Raw genomic sequence first — 23099 nt, 5'->3', positions numbered from 1 at the left:
GCAGGAGACCTCCATTGTGCAGGAGGAGACCCTCCTTGTGCAGGAGACCTCCATTGTGCAGAAGGAGACCCCAGTTGTGCAAGAGAAGACCCCCATTTTGTAGGAGAAGACCCTCCTTGTGCAGGGGAAGATCCCAATTGTGCAGGAGGAGACCCCCATTGTGCAGGAGGAGACCCCCATTGTGCAGGAGCCCCTCCTTGGTCAGGAGCTTCTCCCTTGCATTGAATGCTTTGGACCTGAGTGAGGATTCAGGTTAATCAGACAATGACAGAAAGGGTTTGGGCTGGAAGGGACCTCAAAGACCCTCCAGCTCCAACCCCTTGCCATGGGCAGGGCCAGCTCCCCCCAGCCCAGCCTGCTCCAGGCCTCATCCAGCCTGGCCTTGAACACCTGCAGGGAGGAGACATCCACAGCCTCCCTGGGCAGCCTGTGCCAGGGTCTCCTCACCCTCCCTCTCAAGGCTTTCTTCCTCACCTCCAGCCTAAAGCTGCTCCCCCCCAGCCCTGCTCTCCAGACCCTTCCACACCTTTGCTGCCCTGGAGCTGCTGTCCTTTCCTTCTGCTCCTCCCCACCCCAGTGCTCTGCCACCTCCCCCAGCTGCCAGGGTCGGTGTGGGCTCCGAGCCACCCTCAGGATGAGGGTTTGGTGTTCCCAAATAAGGAGAACTTGCAGCCTTGCCTTGGCTTGGCCAGCATTGACTCAGCCTTTAGTGTCCTTCCCCCTGCATCTGCTGCTGGGCCCTGGGTAGCCTTCCAGGTTGTGCTGCTGTCCCCATGGGTTTGTGCCACTGCTGCTGCCCCTTGGGTCCTGTGGGTCTGCAATGGAGGTGACACCAGGTCTGTGCCCCTGTGGTTTGGGTTGGAAGGGACCTTGAAGGCCATCCAGTTCCAACCCCCCTGCCATGGGCAGGGACCCCTCCCCCCCAGCCCAGGCTGCTCATGGGGGATCTGGGGGGATCTGGGGGTGAAGGTTCAGCCAGGAGGAGAGCAGAGTCCTGCAGCTGGGCAGGCAGAAGAAGCTGCAGCAGCACAGGTTGGGAGGGGATCTGCTGGAGAGCAGCCCCAAGGAGAAGGAGCTGGCAGTGCTGCTGGGCAGCAAGGGCTGCAGGGCACAGCAATGAGCCCTGGGGGCCAAGAAGGCCAAGGGGGTCCTGGGGGCATTCAGAGGAGTGTGGCCAGCAGGGCCAGGGAGCTTCTCCTCCCCCTCTGCTCTGCCCTGCTGAGGCCACACCTGGAACATTGCATCCAGCTCTGGGCTCCCCAGCTGAGGAGGGACAGGGAGCTGCTGGAGAGAGGCCAAGGGAGGGCTGCAAGGCTGCTGAAGGGACTGCAGCACTGCCTGGGGAGGAGAGGCTGAGAGCCCTGGGGGTGCTGAGTGTGGAGAGGAGAAGGCTGAGAGGGATCTGCTCAATGGCTCTCAAGAGCTGAGGGCTGGGGGGCAGGAGGGAGGGCACAGGCTCTGCTCAGCTGCACCCTGGGACAGGCCAAGGGGCAAGGGATGGAAAGTGCAGCACAGGAGGTTGCAGCTCAGCCTGAGGAGGAACTTCTGCACTGTGAAGGTCCCAGAGGCCTGGAGCAGGCTGCCCAGAGAGGTTGTGGAGTCTCCTTGTGTGGAGCCTTTGCAGCCCTGTCTGGATGTGTTCCTGTGTGCCCTGGGCTGGGTTCTCTGCTCCTGCTCTGGCAGGGGGCTGGGGCTGGGAGATCTTTGGAGGTCCCTTCCAAGCCCTGAGCTCCTGGGAGCTGTGATCTCTTTGGTGTTTAGTGGGGTTGGGGTTGATGGTTGGGCTCAAAGGTCTCAGAGGTCTTTTGCAACCAAGACAATTTCATGATTCTGTGACTGGTTAGAGGTTCAGCAGAGGCTGGGTAGGCACAGGCTGGGTAGGCACAGGCTGGTTAAGCACAGGCTGGTTAAGCACAAGCTGGTTAAGCACAGATTGCCTTCTCCTCTCCAGAGCTCTTGCAGAGCAATTGTAATGATGCTTGTTGCCTCTTCTGGTGCTTGCACTGCTATTAAGGTGATCACTGAGTAATTAATGAGTAAGTACAGAGGAGGTACCAGCAAACTTCATTAGGAGGCTCCCCATGGCATCAGGGGTGGGTGGTGGAAGGGCTGTGATGCCAGGAATCCTGAATGTCTCTCTGGTATACATCCAGACACAGCTGAGTCAGTTCAGAGGGCAACAGAAAAAACCACCTCCAGGAGGAACCAGAGGTGGGAGCCCAGGCAGCTGGGTTTGGCAAGGGGCTGGGCAAACTCTTCCTCCTCATCCCTGGCCAAAGGGGGATGAGCTGATCCAGTCTCTGATGGAAAAGTGCAAGGTCCTGCAGCTGGGTTGGGCCAGCCCCAGGCACAGCTCCAGGCTGGGGGCAGAGTGGGTTGAGAGCAGCCCTGCAGAAAGAGCCTTGGGGGTGCTGGGTGCTGAGCAGCTCCCCAGGAGCCAGCAGTGCCCTCCTGCAGCCCAAAGGCAGCTGGGTGCTGGGCTGCAGCCAGAGCAGGGTGGGCAGCAGGGCAGCAGAGGGGATTCTGCCCCTGGGCTCTGCTCTGCTCAGACCTCATCTCCAATCCTGCCTCCAGCTCTGGGGTCCCCAGCAGGAGGAGGACACAGAGCTGCTGGAGTGAGGCCAGAGGAGGCCACAAAGATGCTCCAAGGGCTGGAGCAGCTCTGCTGTGAGCACAGGCTGAGGGAGCTGGGGCTGTGCAGCCTGCAGAGGAGAAGGCTCCAGGGGGACCTCAGAGCTGCCTGAAGGGATCCTGCAGGAAGGCTGCAGAGAGACTTTTGCTGAGGGTGTCTAGAGCCAGGCCAAGGGGGAATGGTTTGGAGCTGAGGCAGAGCAGGGTCAGAGTGAAGCTGAGGAAGAAGCTCTTCAGTGTGAGGGTGGTGAGAGCCTGGCCCAGGCTGCCCAGGGAGGCTATGGCTGCCTCCTGCCTGGGGGTGTTGGAGGCCAGGCTGGATGAGGCCTTGAGCAGCTGAGTGTAGTTGAGAGCTGCCCCTGCCCATGGCAGGGAGGTTGCAGCAGATGATCTCTGAGCTCCCTTCCAAGCTGAGCCATGCTGGGAGTCTCTGAAATCCCTGGCTCCATAGGTGCTGGCAATGACCTGGATGCTCCAAACCCACAGTCATCCCCAGACACAGCCCTTCTTAGAGCATGCTGATCTTTCTGACCAGCTCTTTCCCACTCACATCCCTCTGCCAGCATCACTCCTTGGCTGTCCTTCCAAAGCTCATTATCTCCCAGCAAGTCTTCCTTTGCAATCTGCCTGTGCTGGGAGGTGTGCCAGCGCCTCCCTTCCCTTCCTCGAGGTGTGTGATGCTTTACAAGGTGCTTCCTTGTGCCTTCTTCTGCTTTGATTAGAGCAACAAATTGGGTGGAGATGAGGTGCAGAGATGGGCTGGGGTCCAGCCTGCAGCACTGATCACACAGTCATAGAATGCTTTGGGCTGGAAGGGATCAGCCAGTTCCAGCCCCCTGCCGTGGGCAGGGACACCTCCCACCAGCACAGCTTGCTCAAAGTCCCTCCCCAGCTCTCCTGGAGCCCCTTCAGGTACTGAAATGGCTCCAGAAGGTCTCCCTGGAGCCTTCTCCAGGCTGCACAACCCCAACTCTCTCAGCCTGGCCTCCCAGCAGAGCCCTTCCAGCCCTGCCAGCATTGCTGTGGCCTCCTCTGGCCCTCTCCACCAGGTCCCTGTCTGTGCTGAGGGCTCCAGAGCTGCCCCAGCACTGCAGGGAGGTCTCAGCAGAGCACAGCAGAGGGGCAGAATCCCCTCCCTGCCCCTGCTGCCCACACTGCTGGGGCTCAGCCCAGGCCAGGCTGGGGCTGGCAGTGCTTGGTGCCAGCTCCTGTCCAGCTGTGAGTCCTTCCCCTCAGGGCTGCTCTGCAGCCATTCTGCACCCAGCCAGGATCAGTGCTTGGAATTGCCCTGACCCAGCTGCAGGACCTTGGCAAATCCTTAGCAGATCTCTCTGCATTCCACTTCCTCTCTGCACTTCCACTTCGTCTCTGCATTCCATTTCCTCTCTGCACTTCCACTTCCTCTCTACATTTCCATTTCTTCCCTGCACTTCCACTTCCTCTCTGCACTTCCACTTCCTCCCTGCACTTCCATTTCCTCTCTGCATTCCATTTTCTCTCTGCACTTCCACTTCCTCTCTGTACTTCCATTTTCTCCCTGCACTCCATTTCCTCCCTGCACTTCCATTTCCCCATCTCAGTCACCTTTTCCCCCTGCCAGGTGCTGTGTTCCCCCCCTCTAAACCCATGCATGGCACCACTTGGGGTTCTCCCAGCCCCGTGGTGATGCTGGGGGGAAGGTCTGGGCCTGCTCTGCAGCAGCCTCACCCACACCACATCCTTCCAGCTTCCCAGGGATACTTCTCAGCCCTGGGAAAGTTGGTTGGGGTTTTTTTTTTTCCCCTTCAAGCTTTTCAAGGATCCTTTTTAGCTCTTCAAAAGCTGTTTGGAAGCAGCTCAGGTGCCCACCCTGCAAGGCCTCCTTGCTTGCCAGCAGGTGAAGCCCATCCCATGCATGCTGCCTCCTCAAGCATCCAGCCCTTGAACTCCCCCCTCCCCCCTCCTGCCTTTGCTCTCTGCACTCCCTCTGATCTCTTTCCTCACTCTCATCACACATGGATGAATTAAAAGGGGGAGAGTGGCTCTGATTAGCCCAGGGAAGAGCAGCCTGGGGTGCACTAATGTCTGCCCCCCCCCCCACCTCCAGAGCCAAGTGGCAATCCTGGGACACCCTCTAAGAGAGAAACATCAAATCAAACCTCCCCCTCCCCCCCCCCCCAGCACCAACCTGGGGCTCAGAACAAAGGATTAAGATGAAACTGGGATTAAAAGGAGCAAGGGGGCTGCAGCTTTCCTCTCCAGTACCTGAAGTGCTGGAGCAGGGCCAGAGAAGGGCAACAAAGGTGGGGAAGGGTCTGGAGAAGAGGGCTGGGGAGGAGCAGCTGTTTGAGCCTGCAGAATAGGAGGCTGAGGGGAGAGCTTCTGGCTCTCTACAGCCCCCTGAGAGAAGGCTGGAGCCAGGCTGCTGTTGGTCTGTTCAAGTAACAAGTGGCAGCACACTGCTTGAGGGCAGCCTGCAGGAGAAGGCCTTGGGGGTGTCAGGTGGTGACAAACTCCCCAGGAGCCAGCAGTGGTCCCTGGCAGCCCAGAGCCAGCTGAGTGCTGAGCTGCAGCCAGAGCAGGGAGAGCAGCAGCACAGGGAGGGGATTCTGCCCCTCTGCTCTGCTCTGCTCAGCCCCCACCTGCAGCACTGCCTCCAGCTCTGGGGCCCCAGCACAGGAAGGACCTGGAGCTGCTGGGGAGGGTCCAGAGGAGGCAACCAAGATCCTCAGAGGGCTGCAGAAGCTCCCCTGTGGGGCCAGGCTGGGAGAGTTGGGGCTCTTCAGCCTGGAGAAGAGAAGACTCCAGGGAGACCTCAGAGCAGCCTTGCAGTCCCTGCAGGGGCTCCAGGAGAGCTGGGGAGGGACTTTGGACAAGGGCTGGGAGTGCCAGGATGAGGAACAATGGCTTTGAGCTGGGAGAGGGGAGACTGAGACTGGAGATGAGGAAGAAATTCTTTAGCTTGAGAGTGGGGAGACACTGCAGGGAGGCTGTGGATGTTCCTTCCCTGGAGGTGTTGAAGGCCAGGCTGAATGAGGCCCTGAGCAAGCTGGGCTGGAGGGAGCTGTCCCTGCCCCTGGCAGGGGGTTGGAGCTGGCTGAGCTTTGAGCTCCCTTCCAACCCAACCCATTCTGTGATAAGAGGAAATGGCTTCAAGCTGCCCCAGGGGAGGTTCAGGTTGGATATGTAGAGGAGTTTTATCCCCAGGAAGGGTTCTCAGGCCCTGGCCCAGGCTGCCCAGGGAGGTGGTGGAGTCCCCATCCCTGGAGGTGTTTAAGAGCTGTGCAGACAATAGTGCTTGGGGACAAGACTTAGTCAAGGACTGGTCCATGTTAGGCTAAGGATTGGACTCAAGGCTCCTGAAAGCCTTTACCAATGTACTGTGTCCAGTTCTGGGCTCCTCAACTTGAGAAGGACATTGAGAGACTGGAAGGTGTCCAGAGAAGGGCAAGGGGGCTGGGGAGGGGTCTGGAGCACAGCCCTGTGAGGAGAGGCTGAGGGAGCTGGGGTTGCTCAGCCTGGAGAGGAGGAGGCTCAGGGGAGACCTTCTTGAACTGAGGAGCCCAGAACTGGACACAGGACTCCAGGTGTGGCCTAACCAGTGCTGAGCACAGGGCACAATGACCTCCCTGCTCCTGCTGGCCACACTGTTCCTGACCCAGGCCAGGATGCCACTGGCCTTCTTGGCCGCCTGGGCACACTGCTGGCTCATGTTCAGCTGCTGTCCATCAGCACCCCCAGGTCCCTCTCTGCCTGGCTGCTCTCAGCCACTCTGTCCCCAGCTGGTTTGGTTTGGAAGGGACCTGAAAGCTCACCCTGTGGGGGGAGCTTGGCTTGGCTGGATGGAACATCTCCTACCTCCACCTCTCTGGGGTTTGCTTTCCCCTCCCACCGCTGCCCCAGGTCCCATCCTGTGCTTGCCTTGCAGGTCCTGGGCCTGGTGATCCTCTGCATTGGGATCTATGCTGAGGTGGAGAGGCAGAAGCACAAAACCTTGGAAGGGATCTTCCTGGCTCCAGCCATCATCCTCCTCCTGCTGGGCTTCACCATGTTTGGAGTCTCCTTTGTGGGCATGGTTGGGAGCCTGAGGGACAACCGCACGCTGCTGAAGATGGTAAGGATGGAGCTGGGCTCCCCCCAGGCTGCCCTGGGGGCCCTCTGCAGGGCTTCTGGAGTCCCCTGGGGGCCCTCTGCAGGGCTTCTGGAGTCTCCTTCCCTGGGGAGGTGGTGGAGTCTCCTCTGGAGAGGTGGTGGAGTCTCCTTCCCTGGGGAGGTGGTGGAGTCTCCTCCCGTGGGGAGGTGGTGGAGTCTCCTTCCCTGGGGAGGTGGTGGAGTCTCCTCTGGAGAGGTGGTGGAGTCTCCTCCCCTGGGGAGGTGGTGGAGTCTCCTTCCCTGGGGAGGTGGTGGAGTCTCCTTCCCTGGAGCCTTTGCAGCCCTGTCTGGATGTGTTCCTGTGTGCCCTGGGCTGGATTCTCTGCTCCTGCTCTGGCAGGGGGCTGGGACTGGAAGATCCTTGGAGGTCCCTTCCAACCCCTAACCTCCTCTGATCCCATGGGTGATCTGAAGGAGGAAAACTGATGTGTCCCAAGGAGTCTCCAGCCCAGGTTGCTCAAAGCTAGGTGGGAAGAGCAATTTCTGAGGGTGGAGAAGCAAAGCTGAGCTTCTCTTGACCCCCTGGCAGTTGGAAGGGACCTTCAAGATCATCCAGTTCCAACCCAGTTCCATCCACCTCCCACCAGCCCAGCTTGCTCAAGGCCTCATCCAGCCTGGCCCTGAACAGCTCTGGGGAGGAGGCAGCCACAGCCTCCCTGGGCAGTCTGTTCCTGTGCCTCCTCACTCTCACTGGGAAGAATTTCTTCCTCATCTCCAGCCTCAATCTGCCCTCCTCAAGCTTCCATCCCTTCCCCCTCATCCTCTCACTCCCAGCCCCTGTCAGAAGTCCCTTCCTCACTTTCTTGCAGGCACTCTTCAGGTACTGGAAGTCTGCTCTAAGGTCTCCCTGGAGACTTCTCTTCTCCAGGCTGACCAGCCCCAACTCTCTCAGCCTTCCAACCCTTTCAGGAGGTCTTTCCCCCCCCCCTAATATCTAACCTCAAACCTCCCCTGGGGCAATTCCAGGCCATCCTAAGCCGTTCCCTCCATTCAGATGAAGGTCAGAGCTCTTCCACCACCCTCATCCATGGGCAAGGTCCATCACTGAGCTCTGTGGCAGCTCTGCTGTCTCTGTGGCTGCCTCTGATGCTCTCTCAGTGGAGAAAGAGCCTTTGGATGAATAATCCATGCTGGTGCACAGAGCTTCCCTGCCAGAGCCAGCTCGTGCCTTGCATGCAAAGGGTTTGCTTAACACCTCCACCTCCCACTGCTCTGGGCTGATTGGTGTCTTCACATCAACCACTCCAGCAGCCAGGGCTCACTGGAGCTGGCTGGCTGGAATAATCAGCCAGGATTTGCACTGCCAGGGGCTGCAGAGCCCAGAGCAGCACAGCAGTGAGCTCCTGGCTGCTGCAGGAGAGGCAGAAATGCTCTCTGCCCCTCCACAGCTCTGCGTCGGTGCCACCCGGGAGACACCCCCAGAATGGGCTGGCCTGGAAGGGGCCTGAAGGATCCTGCAGTTCCAACCCCCCTGCCAGAGAAGGAGACTCCTCAGCCTCTCTGGGCAGCCTGCTTCGGGGCTGGGCAGGGACCTTTAAAGCTCTGAGGTGCTCCAACACTCCTGGCTCATGAAGTCACAGCTGGGGGGCAGCCAGGGTGGCCCTGCCTTCACCCCAGGCTTTCCCTGCCTTCACCCCAGGCTTTCCCTGCCTTCACCCCAGGCTTTCCCAAGCCTCTGCTGCCAGCTCACAGAACCATGGAAGCCCAGACTGGTTTGGGTCGGAAGGAACCTTTCAAAGCTCCTCCAGTCCAAGCCCCTGCAGCCAGCAGGGCCATCCCTACCCACAGCAGGTTGCTCAGAGTCCCATCAAGCCTGACCTGGGATGGTGCCAGGGCTGGGGCAGCTCTCACCTCTCTGGCAGCCTGGGCCAGGCTCTCCCCACCCTCAGGGTCAAACATTTCTCCCTTCTCTCCACTCTCAATCTCCCTCTTTGAGTTCAAGCCATCCCCCCTTGGCCTGTCCCCCACAGGCCCTGCTCAAAACTCTGTCCCCAGCTTTCTGACAGCCCTTGGAGCACTGCAAGGCCACCAGGAGGTCTCCCTGGAGCCTTCTCCTCTCCAGGCTGCACAACCCCAGCTCTCTGAGCCTGGCCTCCCAGCAGAGCCCTTCCAGCCCTGCCAGCACTGCTGTGGCCTCCTGCTCCAGCAGGTCCCTGTCTGTGCTGAGGGCTCCAGATCCTCTCTGCCAGGCTGGGGACAGGACACCTAGCACCCCCCTCCTGCTCCAGGCCATCAGCCAGCAGCTCCCTGCCCCCAGCCAGCCCCAGCAGCCTGCCCTGCTTCCCAGCAGAGCTGTGCTCCACAGGGAATTCCCTTCCAGCCCCTGCTGGGGCTTTGCCTGGGTGCCTCTGGGAGCTGTGCCCAGCTCCAGGCAAGGTGCTGCATCTGCTGCAGGCACTCCAGGCAAGGTGCTGCATCTGCTGCAGGCACTCCAGGCCCTGCAGCTCACTTGTCCTCCTGAGGACCCCAGAGCCTCACTGGCAGGCTGGGGAGAGGACTTCCCTGGCCCATCCCAGGCTCAGTCTCTCTCCAGTCTCAGCCTAAGCTGGAGCTGTGCTGCTTGTGGAGAAGCCTTCATCTGCTCCTCCCTTTGTCTGCTGCTTTTCAAGCTCTGCTCATCCCCTCCAAAGAGGGCTTAGTGCTCCAGCTGTCTGATGGCATCTCCCTTTCTGTGCTCAGGCTCCTGGATCACAGCTAATCCTCTGCTCCCACACCCAGAGCCCAGCTTGGGAGTGGAGAATTGACACATCAGAGGGGAGGAAATCTCAGCCCCGCAGCAGCCCAGGGGCGACAGAGCCTTTGCAGCTCATTAAGAGCATTTCACAAGGGCTGTCTGCCCAATCAGTGCTGCAAAGGGCATGAAGTACAAGCAGTGCCCCCTCGGGCTGCCTCCTGCTCCCCGTGGGCACCAGCAGCTTCATGCCTGCCACCTGCAATAAAGGAAGGAACCTCTGAGGAAGTCATCCCCACAATGGGAGCCCCAAGCAAGGGGATGGCTCTGCTGTCATCCTGGAGCTCTCTCCCCAGCAGGATTTACTCTGTGATTCTGTGACAGGAGGAACAATTTCTTCCCTTGGAGGATTGTCCAGGCCTGGCCCAGGCTTCCCAGGGCAGTGGTGGAGTCCTCATCCCTGGAGGGGTCTCAAAGCCCTGTGGTGCTGCTGAGGGCCATGGTTTGGGGGTGCCCTGGCAGTGCTGGCTTAAATCTGGGCTTGATGACCTGAAAGGTCTCTTCCACCCCAAACCATTCTATGATTCTGTGTGCTGAGGTATCACAGAATGCCAGAATGGCTCAGGCTGGGAGGGACCTCAGAGATCATCTTCTCCAACCCCCCTGCCATGGGCAGGGACAGCTCTCATTAGATCAGGTTGCCCAAACCTCATCCAGCCTGGCCTCCAACACCCCCAGGCAGGAGGTTGCTGAGGGAGGTGGCTCAGGGTCAGTGGCTCAGCAGCAGCTGTGGATTGTGAGCTCTGGGTGAGTGCTTGGACTGGCTGATCCCCAAGGCCTCTTCCAGCCTCAGCATGGCTCTGTGACAAAGTGCTGGTGGAGTTAAAGAGGGAACAGGAGATCTGTGAGGAGATGTGATGATGTGGTGTGATGATGTGGTGATGTGGTGATGTGGTGATATGATGATGTGATGCTGTGGTGATATGATGATGTGATGCTGTGGTGCTGTGATGGTTTCTTTATTTGCTGTTCCAGCTTCATAGATTCACAGAATGGGCTTGGAAGGGACATTAAAGCTCAGCCAGTTCCAATCCCCTGCCATGGGCAGGGACACCTCCCACCAGCCCAGCTTGCTCAAGGCCTCATCCAGCCTGGCCTCCAACACCCCCAGGCAGGAGGCAGCCACAGCCTCCCTGGGCAGCCTGGGCCAGACTCTCACCACCCTCACACTGAAGAGCTTCTTCCTCAGCTCCACTCTAACCCTGCTCTGCCTCAGCTTCAAACCATTCCCCCTTGGCCTGGCTCCAGACCCCCTCAGCAAAAGTCTCTCTGCAGCCTTCCTGCAGGATCCCTTCAGCTCCTGGCAGGCAGCTCTGAGGTCCCCCTGGAGCCTTCTCCTCTGCAGGCTGCACAGCCCCAGCTCCCTCAGCCTGTGCTCCCAGCAGAGCTGCTCCAGCCCTTGGAGCATCTTTGTGGCCTCCTCTGGCCTCCCTCCAGCAGCTCTGTGTCCTCCTCCTGCTGGGGACCCCAGAGCTGGAGGCAGGATTGGAGGTGAGGTCTGAGCAGAGCCAAATCCAGCTAAGCATCGGCAGCAAGATGTGAGGAGCAAACTCCACTGAGCCACCACCACCAACCTTCACCACGTCTTTTATTGGCCTCTTTTGTATTTTCCCTCTCCAGGCTGCCTCAGGATGTGACTTCCCCTTGCCTCTGCAGCTCCTGATTGCAGGAGTAAACAGAGAGATTAGAGGCTGGAACCGGTTGGAGATGTTGGGCTTGGAGAGGGACTGCTGGGGGATGGTTGGCAATCACTGAGCTATTGTGTGGATGGAGAATTGTCCTCCTCCTGGCAGGATGAATTTCCCCCCTTGAAGAGACTCAGCTTGCTGCAGTGATTGGAAGGTTTGAGGGCCCTGAATGAAAGCAATCAAACAACACAGGAGTCGTCTGAACAGCAGGGGGAACTTCTTTGGCTTAAAGGGTGGGAGGCCTGGAGCAGGCTGCCCGGGGAGGTGGTGGAGGCTTCATCTCTGGGGAGCTTCCAAACCCACCTGGATGTGTTCCTGGGTGCCCTTCTCAAGGTGATCCTGCTCTGGCAGGGGGTGGGGGTTGGACCTCCACAGATCCCTTCCAGCCTCTACCATTCTGTGATCCTGTGAAGGAGCATTTTGAGGTCTGAGCTGCTTCAGGCAGCTGGGGGTGGAGGAAAGGGCATCAGACAATGTGGAAGCCTCTGTGCCAGTGGCTCAGGTGTCCCTCAGCCACATCACCAATGAACTCCATACCCCACAGCAGCTGCTGAAATCACTTTGAAGTCAGAGGAGCTGAAAGTTTCAGCAAGCAGCAGCTACCCCTTAGATTTCTTCTGTGTTCAGAACCATCCAGGGAGAGTTAAAAATGTCCTTTGGCACCCACAGGTGCAGCTTGCCCAGGGGCACAATGCCCAGGGGGGGTTGGGAGCTCTCCACACCAGGAGGCTCCACAACCTCTCTGGGCAGCCTGCTCCAGGCCTCCAGCACCCTCACAACAAACAACTTTCTCCCCAGGGGCAAACAGAACCTCCTGGCTGCCACTTTGTGCCCTCTGCCCCTTGCCCTGTCCCTGGGCACCACTCAGCAGAGCCTGGCCCCAGCCTCTTGCCCCCCACAGCTCCTTTAGCTCTTGCTGAGCATTGCTCAGCTGCCCTCTGGAGCTGCTCTTCTGCAGGCTCTCAGCCCCAGGGCTCTCAGCCTTTGCTGCTGCCAGAGCTGCTCCAGGCCCCTCAGCAGCTTCCCAGCCTGCCCTGGACTCTCTCCAGCACTTCCCTGTCCCTCTGGAGCTGGGGAGCCCAGAGCTGGACCCAGGACTGCAGCTGTGTCCTCAGCAGGGCAGGGCAGAGGAGCAGGAGAACCTCCCTCACCCTGCTGTCCACACTCTTCTCCATGCCCCCCAGGACACCACTGGATGCTTCTTGGCCCCCAGGGCACACTGCTGGCTCCTGGGCACCTTCTTGTCCCCCAGCCCTCCCAGCTCCTTCTCCTGGAGCTGCTCCCCAGCAGGTTCCCCTCCCCTGTGCTGCTGCAGGAGGTTGTTGCTCCCCAGGGGCAGGACCCTGCCCTTGCCCTGCTTGCCCTCCATGAGGTTCTTCTCCCCCAGCTCTCAGCCTGCCCAGGGCTCCCTGGCTGCCAGCACAGCCTGATGGAGGTCACCTCTCCTCCCAGCTTGGTCCCATCAGCAAACTTGCTTTGACAGGCCTGGAGTGCTGAGCAGGGAAGGGAACTTTCCATCCCCCTGAAGGAATCAGGAGGGTGAATGAATCAAAGGGTGTCCTGGGCAGAGGAATTTTGCTGTGGAGCCAAACCTGAAGATGCTGTGCAAAAAAAAACCAAATCATCTCTTCACCTGGGCTTTGCTGTCCTCATTTTATCTGTGGAGGAGACAGCTCCTGCCAGGCTCTGGGCTGTTGTTTGGGCTTCAAAGCAGCCAAACTGAGAGCTGCTTCCATGGGGGAATAAACACTGTTGGGAGGGGGTTTCAGGGGAAGGCCTCCATGGCTGCCTGTCAGCAGGCATCCAAGCCTGGGGAAGGTCCACAGTGGGTGGGAGGATGCTCCAGAGAGTTGCTGGGAAGGTGGTGGTGCTCTAAAAGCCATCACTTCACCTTTCAGCCTGTGGCAAACCCACCCTGGCTTTGTGCTGCTCTGCTCACTTGAAGCCGTGGAGCTCCCCCAGGGCTGCTCTTGAGGACAGGAGGAGGTGGTGGCTGCTTGCTCAGGGGATGATTTAATGGCCTCCCAGATGGAATGAGAGCTCTATCCATCAACACCCACGTGTGCCAGGTGGCTGCACCTTCAGGCTGGCTCCAGCTGTCAGCAGGGAACAAGTGGTTCCCTCTGCAGGTGTCCCAAAACTGTGCTCCCCCCCTAATGGCAGTGGGGAGGCCACAGCTCCGTAGCTGGGTTCAGCCTGGGGGCTCCTCACTCCAAGAAGGACAATGAGAGGGCTGGAGCAGGGCCAGAGAAGGGCAAGGAAGCTGAGGAAGGGGCTGGAGGAGAGGGCTGGGGAGGAGCAGCTGAGGGAGCTGGGGAGAGGGAGGCTGAGGGGAGACCTTCTGGCTCCCTGCAGCTCCCTGAGAGGAGGCTGGAGCCAGGCTGCTGTTGGTCTCTTTTCCCAAGGCACAAACAACAGGACAAGAGGAAATGGGCTGACACTGTGCCAGGGGAGGCTTAGGCTGGAGAGCAGAAGAAAATTCTTCCCTGAAAGGGTTCTCAAGCCGTGGAGCTGAGGCTGCTCTCTCAGGACATTGATTTCCAGCATGAGCTTGTTGCCACAATCAATCCTGGCAGAGGCAGGAGCTGCTGCCTGTGCTCTGGAGATGGATGAGCTCTGCTGGCTGCCCAGCTTGGAACCACTGGTGTTCAGCCATGTGCCAGCATCCCAGCACAGAGGGATGCTGCAAGCCTTTATCCACCCAGAGATGACATTTGCTCCCCACTTCATCCATCTGCTTCCATTTCACCCACCTTCCCTTCCCTTCCCTTCCCTTCCCTTCCCTTCCCTTCCCTTCCCTTCCCTTCCCTTCCCTTCCCTTCCCTTCCCTTCCCTTCCCTTCCCTTCCCTTCCCTTCCCTTCCCTTCCCTTCCCTTCCCTTCCCTTCCCTTCCCTTCCCTTCCCTTCCCTTCCCTTCCCTTCCCTTCCCTTCCCTTCCCCTCCCTTCCCCTTTCCTCTCCTTCCCCTCCCTTCCCCTTTCCTCTCCTTCCCCTCCCTTCCCCTTTCCTCTCCTTCCCTTCCCCTCCCTTCCCCTTCCCTTCCCTTCCCTTCCCTTCCCTTCCCTTCCCTTCCCTTCCCTTCCCTTCCCTTCCCTTCCCTTCCCTTCCCTTCCCTTCCCTTCCCTTCCCTTCCCTTCCCTTCCCTTCCCTTCCCTTCCCTTCCCTTCCCTTCCCTTCCCTTCCCTTCCCTTCTTCTCCTATCTTTGCTTCCTCCTTCCTCTCCTTCCTTCCCCTTTTCTCCCCTTCCCTTCCCCTTTCCTGTCCTTCCTTCCCTTTTTCTCCCCTTCCCATCACCTTTCCTCTCCTTTCCTTTCCTTCCTCTTTCCTCTCCTCCCCTCCCCACTCTCTTACTCCCTTTTAGGGCCAAGACCTTCCCCGGGGAGCTCCTACTGAACTCTTTGGATTTCCAGATGTTTGGGAGCAGCCCCAGGTGGCCCTTGCTGGGGTCCAGCACTGGCAGAGGGCACAGCCTGGCCTGGGGCAGGGCTAATCCTTGCCTTTCTCTTTCCAGTTCTTCTGGGTCCTTCTGGTGATCTTCCTCACAGAGCTGCTGCTCCTCTTCATCGAAATCATCTTTGAAAGCAAGGTGAGTGCCAGCAGGAGGCCTTGGCTGGCTGCATGGTGACAGAGAGCAGCCACAGCTGTCCCCAGGGAGGGAAAATCCTCCTCTGCTGTAGAATTAGAGCAGCATTCAGGTTGGAACAGGCCTTTGAGCTCACCCAGCACTGCCAGGGCAGCCCCAACCCATGGCCCTCAGCACCACAGCTCCAGGGCTTTCAAACCCCTCCAGGGATGGAGACCCCAACACTGCCCTGGGCAGCCTGGGCCAGGCCTGGGCAGCCCTCAAGGGGAAGAAATTGTTCCTCAGGGCCAATCTGAACCTGCCCTGGGGTGACCTGAGGCCATTTCCTCTTGTCCTGTCCCTTGTGCCTTGGCACAAGAGTCCAACCCCCACCCGGGTGCAGCCTCCTCTCAGGGAGCTGCAGAGAGCCAGAAGGTCTCCCCTCAGCCTCCTCTGCTCCAGGCTCAACATCCCCAGCTCCCTCAGCTGCTCCTCCCCAGCCCTCTTCTCCAGACCCTTCCCCACCTTCCTTGCCCTTCTCTGGCCCTGCTCCAGCCCTCAAAGTCCTCCTGGCAGTCAGGAGCCCAACCCTGAGCCCAGCACTCAAGCTGTGGCCTCCCCAGTGCCCAGCCCAGGGGCACCATCCCTGCCCTGCTCCTGCTGCCCACTCCATTCCTGCCCCAGGCCAGGCTGCTGTTCAGATGCACCCAGAGTTTCTGCCTCCTGCCTTACAGCTGCTGCAGGTCACATTCTCTGGGATCACTTCTTTTCCCCCTCTGTTCCCTCACTTTTTAACTCTCTTGGTGTCTCTTTTCTGGCCACTTGCTCTTCCAAGGCACAGTGTTGGAGCCATGCAGCTGGGGGCAGAGACCTCTAGAGCTCAGCTGGGCTTAGAAAGTCATGGAGGGACCCCTGGCAGACCTCCCTTCAGCAAAGTATCTCCAATCACTGAGGCTAAAGGGTGCAGGGATGGTCACACTCACAGCCCCAGGCAACCAGGCTCTGCCAGCAGAGAACTCCTGACTGCAGAACCCTGCCCTGCTCCTGCTGCCCACAGCACTGCTGCTCCAGGCCAGGCTGCCTGTGGCCCTTCTTGGCCACCTGGGCACACTGCAGGCTCATATCTTGCCAGTTATTGACCTGTACTCTGAGGACCTTCTCCTCTGGACCCTTTCCAGCCCGTAGCACACACCCTGAGTGCTGAAGGGTTTTATCACTCTTTCTCCTCTGGGGCTGCCCATGGTGCTCCAGAGCTGTGATGGATCTCCAGCACCACCCAGAGCTGCAGCTGCAGCTCCTTTTAACAGACTCCCAGCCAAAAACTGAAGCTGTTTGGGTCTTTTTTTTTCCCCCTTTCTTGAGGACTCATTAAACTCCTCACCTCTCCATTAGGCCAACCCCTGGCTTGCATTTCCACTGACAGGTTTGAGTTAGAGCTGAGCTGGCAAGGTGGTTAATGCTTCCAGTGGATGTCCTTGCTGGCCACCCACCTTCTGCTGGAGGAACCCTGCCATTTTCAATTTAATCTTCCCCCTGCAGTTGATCAAATGATTAAAAGAGCTGAGCTCAAGCTCTGCTGGCTTGGTGAATGCTCAAGGCAGGAGAAAAACTTGGAAGGGCTCTGAAAACCAAGTGCCCTTTGCACCAAGAGCTTGGGGGCTGCAAACCCAGCTGGGGTCTGGGGTTGGAGTTGGTAGGCGTGTGTGCTTGGGAAGCCCCAAAGACAGGTTGGGATTAGGAGTTGTGTGCTGGGGAACCCCAAAGAGAGGTTGGGATTAGGAGTTGTGTGCCTGGAGAGATCCAAAGAGAGGCTGGGACTGGGAGATGTGTGCTTGGAGAGCCCCAAAGAGAGGTTGGGACTGGGAGTTGTGTGCTTGGAGAGCCCCAAAGAAAGGTTGGGATTAGGAGTTGTGTGCCTGGAGAGATCCAAAGAGAGGTTGGGACTGGGAGATGTGTGCCTGGAGAGCCCCAAAGAGAGGTTGGGATTAGGAGATGTGTGCCTGGAGAGATCCAAAGAGAGGTTGGGACTGGGAGATGTGTGCCTGGAGAGATCCAAAGAGAGGTTAGGACTGGGAGATGTGTGCTTGGAGAGCCCCAAAGAGAGGTTGGGATTAGGAGATGTGTGCCTGGAGAGATCCAAAGAGAGGTTAGGACTGGGAGATGTGTGCTTGGAGAGATCCAAAGAGAGGTTGGGATTGGCAGTTGTGTGCTTGGAGAGCCCCAAAGAGAGGTTAGGACTGGGAGTTGTGTGCTTGGGGAGCCCCAAAGAAAGGTTGGGACTGGGAGATGTGTGCTTGGGGAGCCCCAAAGAGAGGTTGGGATTAGGAGTTGTGTGCCTGGAGAGATCCAAAGAGAGGTTGGGACTGGGAATTGTGTGCTTGGAGAGCCCCAAAGTCAGGCAGGTGTTGAGAGCTGTGTGCTTGGTGACCCCAAAGTCAAGGGGAGGCAATGAGGGAGGTCACTGAGCTCAGGATGCTTCAGCCAACTCCACCCAGCAGCTTCCCAGAGCTCTCCAAACCCCTCTGAGCCCAGACCAATGTGGTGCAGCTGTAGGCAGCTGTGCTGCTCCAGGGACATCAGATCCCTTCAGTCTTTCCATGCAGAGGACTCCAAGATGTGCTCTGTTTCTGTGACATTCCTCAGGAAACACATTCCTGGATTCACAGAGTGGGTTGGGTTGGAAGGGAGCTCAAAGCTCAGCCAGCTCCAACCCCCTGCCAGGGGCAGGGACACCTCCCCCCAGCCCAGCTTGCTCAGGGCCTCATCCAGCCTGGCCTTGAGCACCTCCAGGGTTGGGACATCCACAGCCTCCCTGGGCAACCTGTGCCAGTCCCTCCCCACCCTCACTGCAAAGAATTTCTTCCTCCTCTCCAGCCTCAGTCTCCTCTCTCCCAGCCCAAAGCCATTGTCCCTCATCCTGGCACTCCCAGCCCTTGCCCAGAGTCCCTCCCCAGCTCTCCTGGAGCCCCTGCAGGTACTGGAAGGCTGCTCTGAGGTCTCCCTGGAGCCTTCTCTTCTCCAGGCTGGACAGCCCCAACTCTCCCAGCCACAGTGGAGCTTCTGCAGCCCTCTGACCATCTTCTTCGTGGCTCCACCTTCGAGCCTCCACGGCGCTGCCGAGGTGCCCAGCACCACCCTGCGCTGAGCAGGGGATGCAGCAGGGAAGCGGTGGGAGCATCGAGGAGCAGGGATTGCAGCCTGCTGCCTGAGCTTAAGTGCTCAAATCGGGGGCCTTAATTTAAATTTAACGGGGGCCATCCAAACCTAATTAAACATCAAACAATGAGGGAGAGAGAGAGAGAGGGGGAGGGAGGGAGGGAGGGAGGAGGGAGCCGGGAGCCGCGGAGCGATGGATTCGCCTGCGACCCAAAGCTGTTTGGAGGTGCAAAGCTGCCTGTGGAACAATGGTTGTTTATGAAAGTCATTAAAACCACATTTAATTGGATTGCAGATTAAATCAGCAGGGATGACAGACGAGTTTAGAGGCCTCCCAGCTACTGCCGACTGAAATGGGCTCCATTGAGATGGAGATGGAGATGGGGGGGGGGAGGGGGGGGAGATCAGCAGAGAGGATGGGGGTTGGGTTGGTGAGGGGAAGGGACCTGGGCCAGGCTGGGTGGATGTGCCAAGGCCAATGGATGAGGTTCAGCAGGGCCAAGGGCTGGGTCCTGCCCTTGGGGCACAGCAACCCCAAGGAAGGCTCCAGGCTGGAAAGTGCCTGGTGGGGAAAAGGCCCTGGGGGTGCTGGGTGGCAGCAGTTGGAGAGGAGCCAGGGGGTGCCCAGGTGGGCAAGAAGGGCACCAGCAGCCTGGCCTGGAGTGGGCAGCAGGAGCAGGGCAGGGATGGTGCCCCTGGGCTGGGCACTGGGGAGGCCACAGCTTGAGGGCTGGGCTCAGGGTTGGGCTCCTGGCTGCCAGGAGGACTTTGAGGGCTGGAGCAGGGCCAGAGAAGGGCAAGGAAGGTGGGGAAGGGTCTGGAGAAGAGGGCTGGGGAGGAGCAGCTGAGGGAGCTGGGGAGAAGGAGGCTGAGGGGAGACCTTCTGGCTCTCTCCACACCCTTGAGAGGAGGAGGCTGGACCTGGGTGGAAGTTGGGCTCCTCTGCCAAGGCACAAGGGACAGGACAAGAGGAAATGGCCTCAGGTTGCCCCAGGGCAGGTTTAGGTTGGACATTAGATGAAGCCTCTTAACTGAAAGGGTTCTCAGAGCCTGGCCCAGGCTGCCCAGGGAGGAGGCTGAATCCCCATCCCTGCAGAGCTGTGGTGATGAGGGCCATGGCTTAACCCCAGCCCTGGCAGAGGCAGAGAATGCTTGGAGTGGACGATCTGGAAGGGCTTTCCCTACCCATTCCATGAGGCTAAGACCAAGAAATTCACAACTGAACCCTGTGGCATTTCTCTCCCACCTCAAACCTCATTCCCGAGGCTGCCTCCAAGCTGCCCTCCTCCAGAGGACCACAGGGGCAGCAGTCTGGGGGGAGCAGAAGGAAGGAAGGAGGCCAGGGTAAAGCCTGGGCACTGCCTGTTGGGTTGGTTTCGGTGCTGGGCAAACTGGGAAGCCAGATTTTAGCAAACCTCCCCAGGAAGAGCTCCCTGCAGGCAGCTTCAGCTCTCCCCAGCCAGCCCCTGGCTGCCTGCAGGCTTTGTTTGCCTCCCTGATGGATCTTCACTTCTCTTTCTTTCACGTTCTTCTCCCTGTTCCCTCTTTGCTCACCCTCTAATTTTCATGTCAGAATGAATTATGAAGAGCAGCATTTTCCTCTCCCCCCTCTCCCCACCCCTCCCCACCTCCCTTTTTCCCTGCTTCTAGCTCAGGGGGGGGAAAAAATCAATGCCTTTGTCAGAGAATCAGAGGCAAATGCTGGAGCAGCCTGTTCCAAGCCCTCACCACTAGCACTTTCCACCCTCCACAACCTTCCCCCAGCTCCAGCACCACTGCCAGAGGGGGCATAGATGTGGTGAGACACTGGGAGAGTTGGGGCTGCTCAGCCTGGAGAAGAGAAGGCTCCAGGGAGACCTCAGAGCAGCCTTCCAGTACCTGCAGGGGCTCCAGGAGAGCTGGGGAGGGACTCTGGGCAAGGGCTGGGAGTGCCAGGATGAGGGACAATGGCTTTGAGCTGGGAGAGAGGAGACTGAGACTGGAGATGAGGAAGAAATTGTTGCAGTGAGGGTGGGGAGGGACTGGCACAGGCTGCCCAGGGAGGCTGTGGATGTCCCCTGCCTGCAGGTGTTCAAGGCCAGGCTGGATGAGGCCCTGAGCAAGCTGGGCTGGGGGGAGGTGTCCCTGCCCCTGGCAGGGGGTTGGAGCTGGCTGAGCTTTGAGCTCCCTTCCAACCCAACCCACTCTGTGAATCCAGGAATGTGTTTCCTGAGGAATGTCACAGAAACAGAGCACATCTTGGAGTCCTCTGCATGGAAAGACTGAAGGGATCTGATGTCCCAGGAGCAGCACAGCTGCCTACAGCTGCACCACATTGGTCTGGGCTCAGAGGGGTTTGGAGAGCCCTGGGAAGCTGCTGGATGGAGTTGGCTGAAGCATCCTGAGCTCAGTGACCTCCCTCATTGCCTCCCCTTGACTTTGGGGTCACCAAGCTGGAGCTGGATGAGAGGGACATGGAGCAAGTCCATATGAGCACAGTGCTGCTGCTTTGGGCCAGCCCCAGGCACAGCTCCAGGCTGGGGGCAGAGTGGGTTGAGAGCAGCCCTGCAGAAAGAGCCTTGGGGGTGCTGGGTGCTGAGCAGCTCCCCAGGAGCCAGCAGTGCCCTCCTGCAGCCCAAAGGCAGCTGGGTGCTGGGCTGCAGCCAGAGCAGGGTGGGCAGCAGGGCAGCAGAGGGGATTCTGCCCCTGGGCTCTGCTCTGCTCACCTCCAATCCTGCCTCCAGCTCTGGGGTCCCCAGCAGGAGAAGGACACAGAGCTGTGGAGTGAGGCCAGAGGAGGCCACAAAGATGCTCCAAGGGCTGGAGCAGCTCTGCTGGGAGCACAGGCTGAGGGAGCTGGGGGTGTTCAGCCTGGAGAGGAGAAGGCTCCAAGGGGACCTCAGAGCTGCTGCCAGGACCTGAAGGGATCCTGCAGGAAGGCTGCAGAGAGACTTTTGCTGAGGGGGTCTGGAGCCAAGGGGGAATGGTTTGGAGTTGAGGCAGATCAGGGTCAGAGTGGAGCTGAGGAAGAAGCTCTTCAGTGTGAGGGTGGTGAGAGTCTGGCACAGGCTGCCCAGGGAGGCTGTGGCTGCCTCCTGCCTGGGGGTGTTGGAGGCCAGGCTGGATGAGGTTTGGGCAACCTACTGGGAGGTGTCCCTGGGCATTGTGCTCCTGGGCAGGCTGCTGTGGGTACCCTGCTGTGGCAGGGGGGTTGGACTGGGTGAGCTCCAGACCATTTGCCATCCCCACACTGCAGGGACTCTGGGACTGTCCCTCTGGTGCCAGCTCTCAGCTCTTGCTCTCCACAGCTCCTTGCTTTGCAGTATGTTCCTGTGCTGCCTTTTCCACACCTGAGCTGAGGCTTTGCTTCTTCTGTCCCCAGATGAATGCAGTCTTGCACTCCAACATCCAAGAGGGCATCAGACACTATTATGATGACCTTGACTTCAAGAACATCTTGGATTTTGTGCAGGAAAAGGTTTGCTTTTGGGGGGTGGGGAGGGAGGGTGGCATGGGGGAGCTCTTGTTGGGAAGTTCTTCAAGGGATGATTAACTCTGGGCCTCAGTTTTTCTTCCCTGGATTTTTTGCTTCTTCCCATCCCTAGGAAGCCTTCTGAAGGAATCTTGATCTTTCTTGGGGTGCATGACCCTTTGGGGCACAGCTGTGTGGTGTGCTGCTCTCCAAGGCCACCCTGCTGGGCCTTATCTTGAGCCCTTCTGTCATCTGTGTGCCCTGCAAAGAACTTCTCCTGCCCCACACCACCCCAGGAACCATTCCAGGGCAGTCCCAGTTCCCAATCCTGATGGCAAACTGGTGCCCAAAGCCTGAAGGCTTTTTGGTTTGACTCCATCCTGCCGAGGGGGAGAGGTGGGAGGCTTACAGGAACCCTGTGCTAAAGCTGCTTGAAGGCTGCAACCTTAGGGTCTCCTTAGGTAATTCTCTACTCAGGCTGCCATCAGCAGGAGGCCAAGCCCAAGGGGATGTTTCCAAGCACTAGATGAATGGAAAGGAGACCTCCAGCCTCTCCATGCTGCTGTTGGGACTGGTGGCAGCTATGTCCAGTGCCAGCCCTGGCCCTTGGCACATTCTGCTGGACTCTTTTTAGGTGTTCTGCTGCATTTTCTGCCTCATTTCCAATGCTTTGAGCCTGCCAGGTGCTGGCAGGATCCATTCCCCCTTCCTGGAGCCAAGCTGCAGGTCCATGAAAGCCTCCTCAGAAACCTGAGGAGCTTTTCAACCACTCTCTGGACATGCTGCTGTGGTTGCCTTGGCTTTCATGCACCACAGAGCTTGCCTGAGGTGATGAAGATTTAATGAAGCCTGAAATTCAAATGACTTCTTGGTTCCTGCCACGGTGAGATGAAGGTCAGGACTTCCAACCCTCCTTGGGTGTTGAAATGATTGGAGGGAGTCCCCATCCCTGGAGGTGTTCAAGAAGGGATTGGATGTGGCACTTGGTGCCATGGTTTAGTAGCCAGGAGGTCTTGGGTGACAGGTTGGACTTGATGATCTTTGAGGTCTTTTCCAACCTTATTGATTCTATGACAGATGAGGAGGAAAGGGGAGCTGGAGAAGAGAGGATTGAGATTGGGTGTTAGGAACAGGTTCTGCACCATGAGGGAGGTGGAACACTGCAGCAGGTTGCCCAGGGAAGTGCTTGAGGCTCCATCCCTGGAGGTATTGAAGGTGAAGCTGGAAGAGGGCTCTGGGCAGCCTGATCTGGTTGGGGATGGCCCTGCTGAGTGCAGGGGAGTTGGACTGGATGAGCTTTGGAGGTCCCTTCTGGCCTGGACCATTCCCAGCCCCATGCAGCTCTACAGGCTGGGATCAGAATGGCTGAGAGCAGCCAGGCAGAGAGGGACCTGGGGGTGCTGGGTGACAGCAGCTGAACATGAGCCAGCAGTGTGCCCAGGTGGCCAAGAAGGCCAAGGGCATCCTGGCCTGGGTCAGGAAGAGTGTGGCCAGCAGGAGCAGGGAGGTCATTGTGCCCTGTGCTCAGCACTGGTTAGGCCACACCTGGAGTCCTGTGTCCAGTTCTGGGCTCCTCAGCTCAAGAAGGACATTGAGAGACTTGAAGGTGTCCAGAGAAGGGCAACAAAGCTGGGGAGGGGTCTGGGGCACAGCCCTGGGAGGAGAGGCTGAGGGAGCTGGGGTTGCTTAGCCTGCAGAAGAGGAGGCTCAGGGGAGACCTTCTTGCTCTCTCCAACTCCCTGAAGGGAGG

The 23099-nt window shown here is 58.7% G+C and overlaps 1 protein-coding gene across 1 annotated transcript in view; it reads left to right on the top strand.

The window, feature by feature from the left end:
• Positions 1-23099, top strand: part of LOC104297811 (tetraspanin-15) — a 51708-nt gene that overhangs the window by 4193 nt on the left and 24416 nt on the right. Inside the window, exons 2-4 of the mRNA XM_009897809.2 lie at positions 6539-6724; positions 14692-14766; positions 21260-21355. Of these exons, the coding sequence (XP_009896111.2) occupies positions 6539-6724; positions 14692-14766; positions 21260-21355 (357 nt within the window). The remainder of the gene's footprint in view (positions 1-6538; positions 6725-14691; positions 14767-21259; positions 21356-23099) is intronic.

This window comes from Dryobates pubescens, chromosome 31 (genome assembly GCF_014839835.1).
Source record: "Dryobates pubescens isolate bDryPub1 chromosome 31, bDryPub1.pri, whole genome shotgun sequence".
Taxonomy (NCBI): domain Eukaryota; kingdom Metazoa; phylum Chordata; class Aves; order Piciformes; family Picidae; genus Dryobates; species Dryobates pubescens.
The sequence above is the reverse complement of the archived record's forward strand: the minus strand, read 5'-3'. Positions and strand labels throughout refer to the sequence as shown.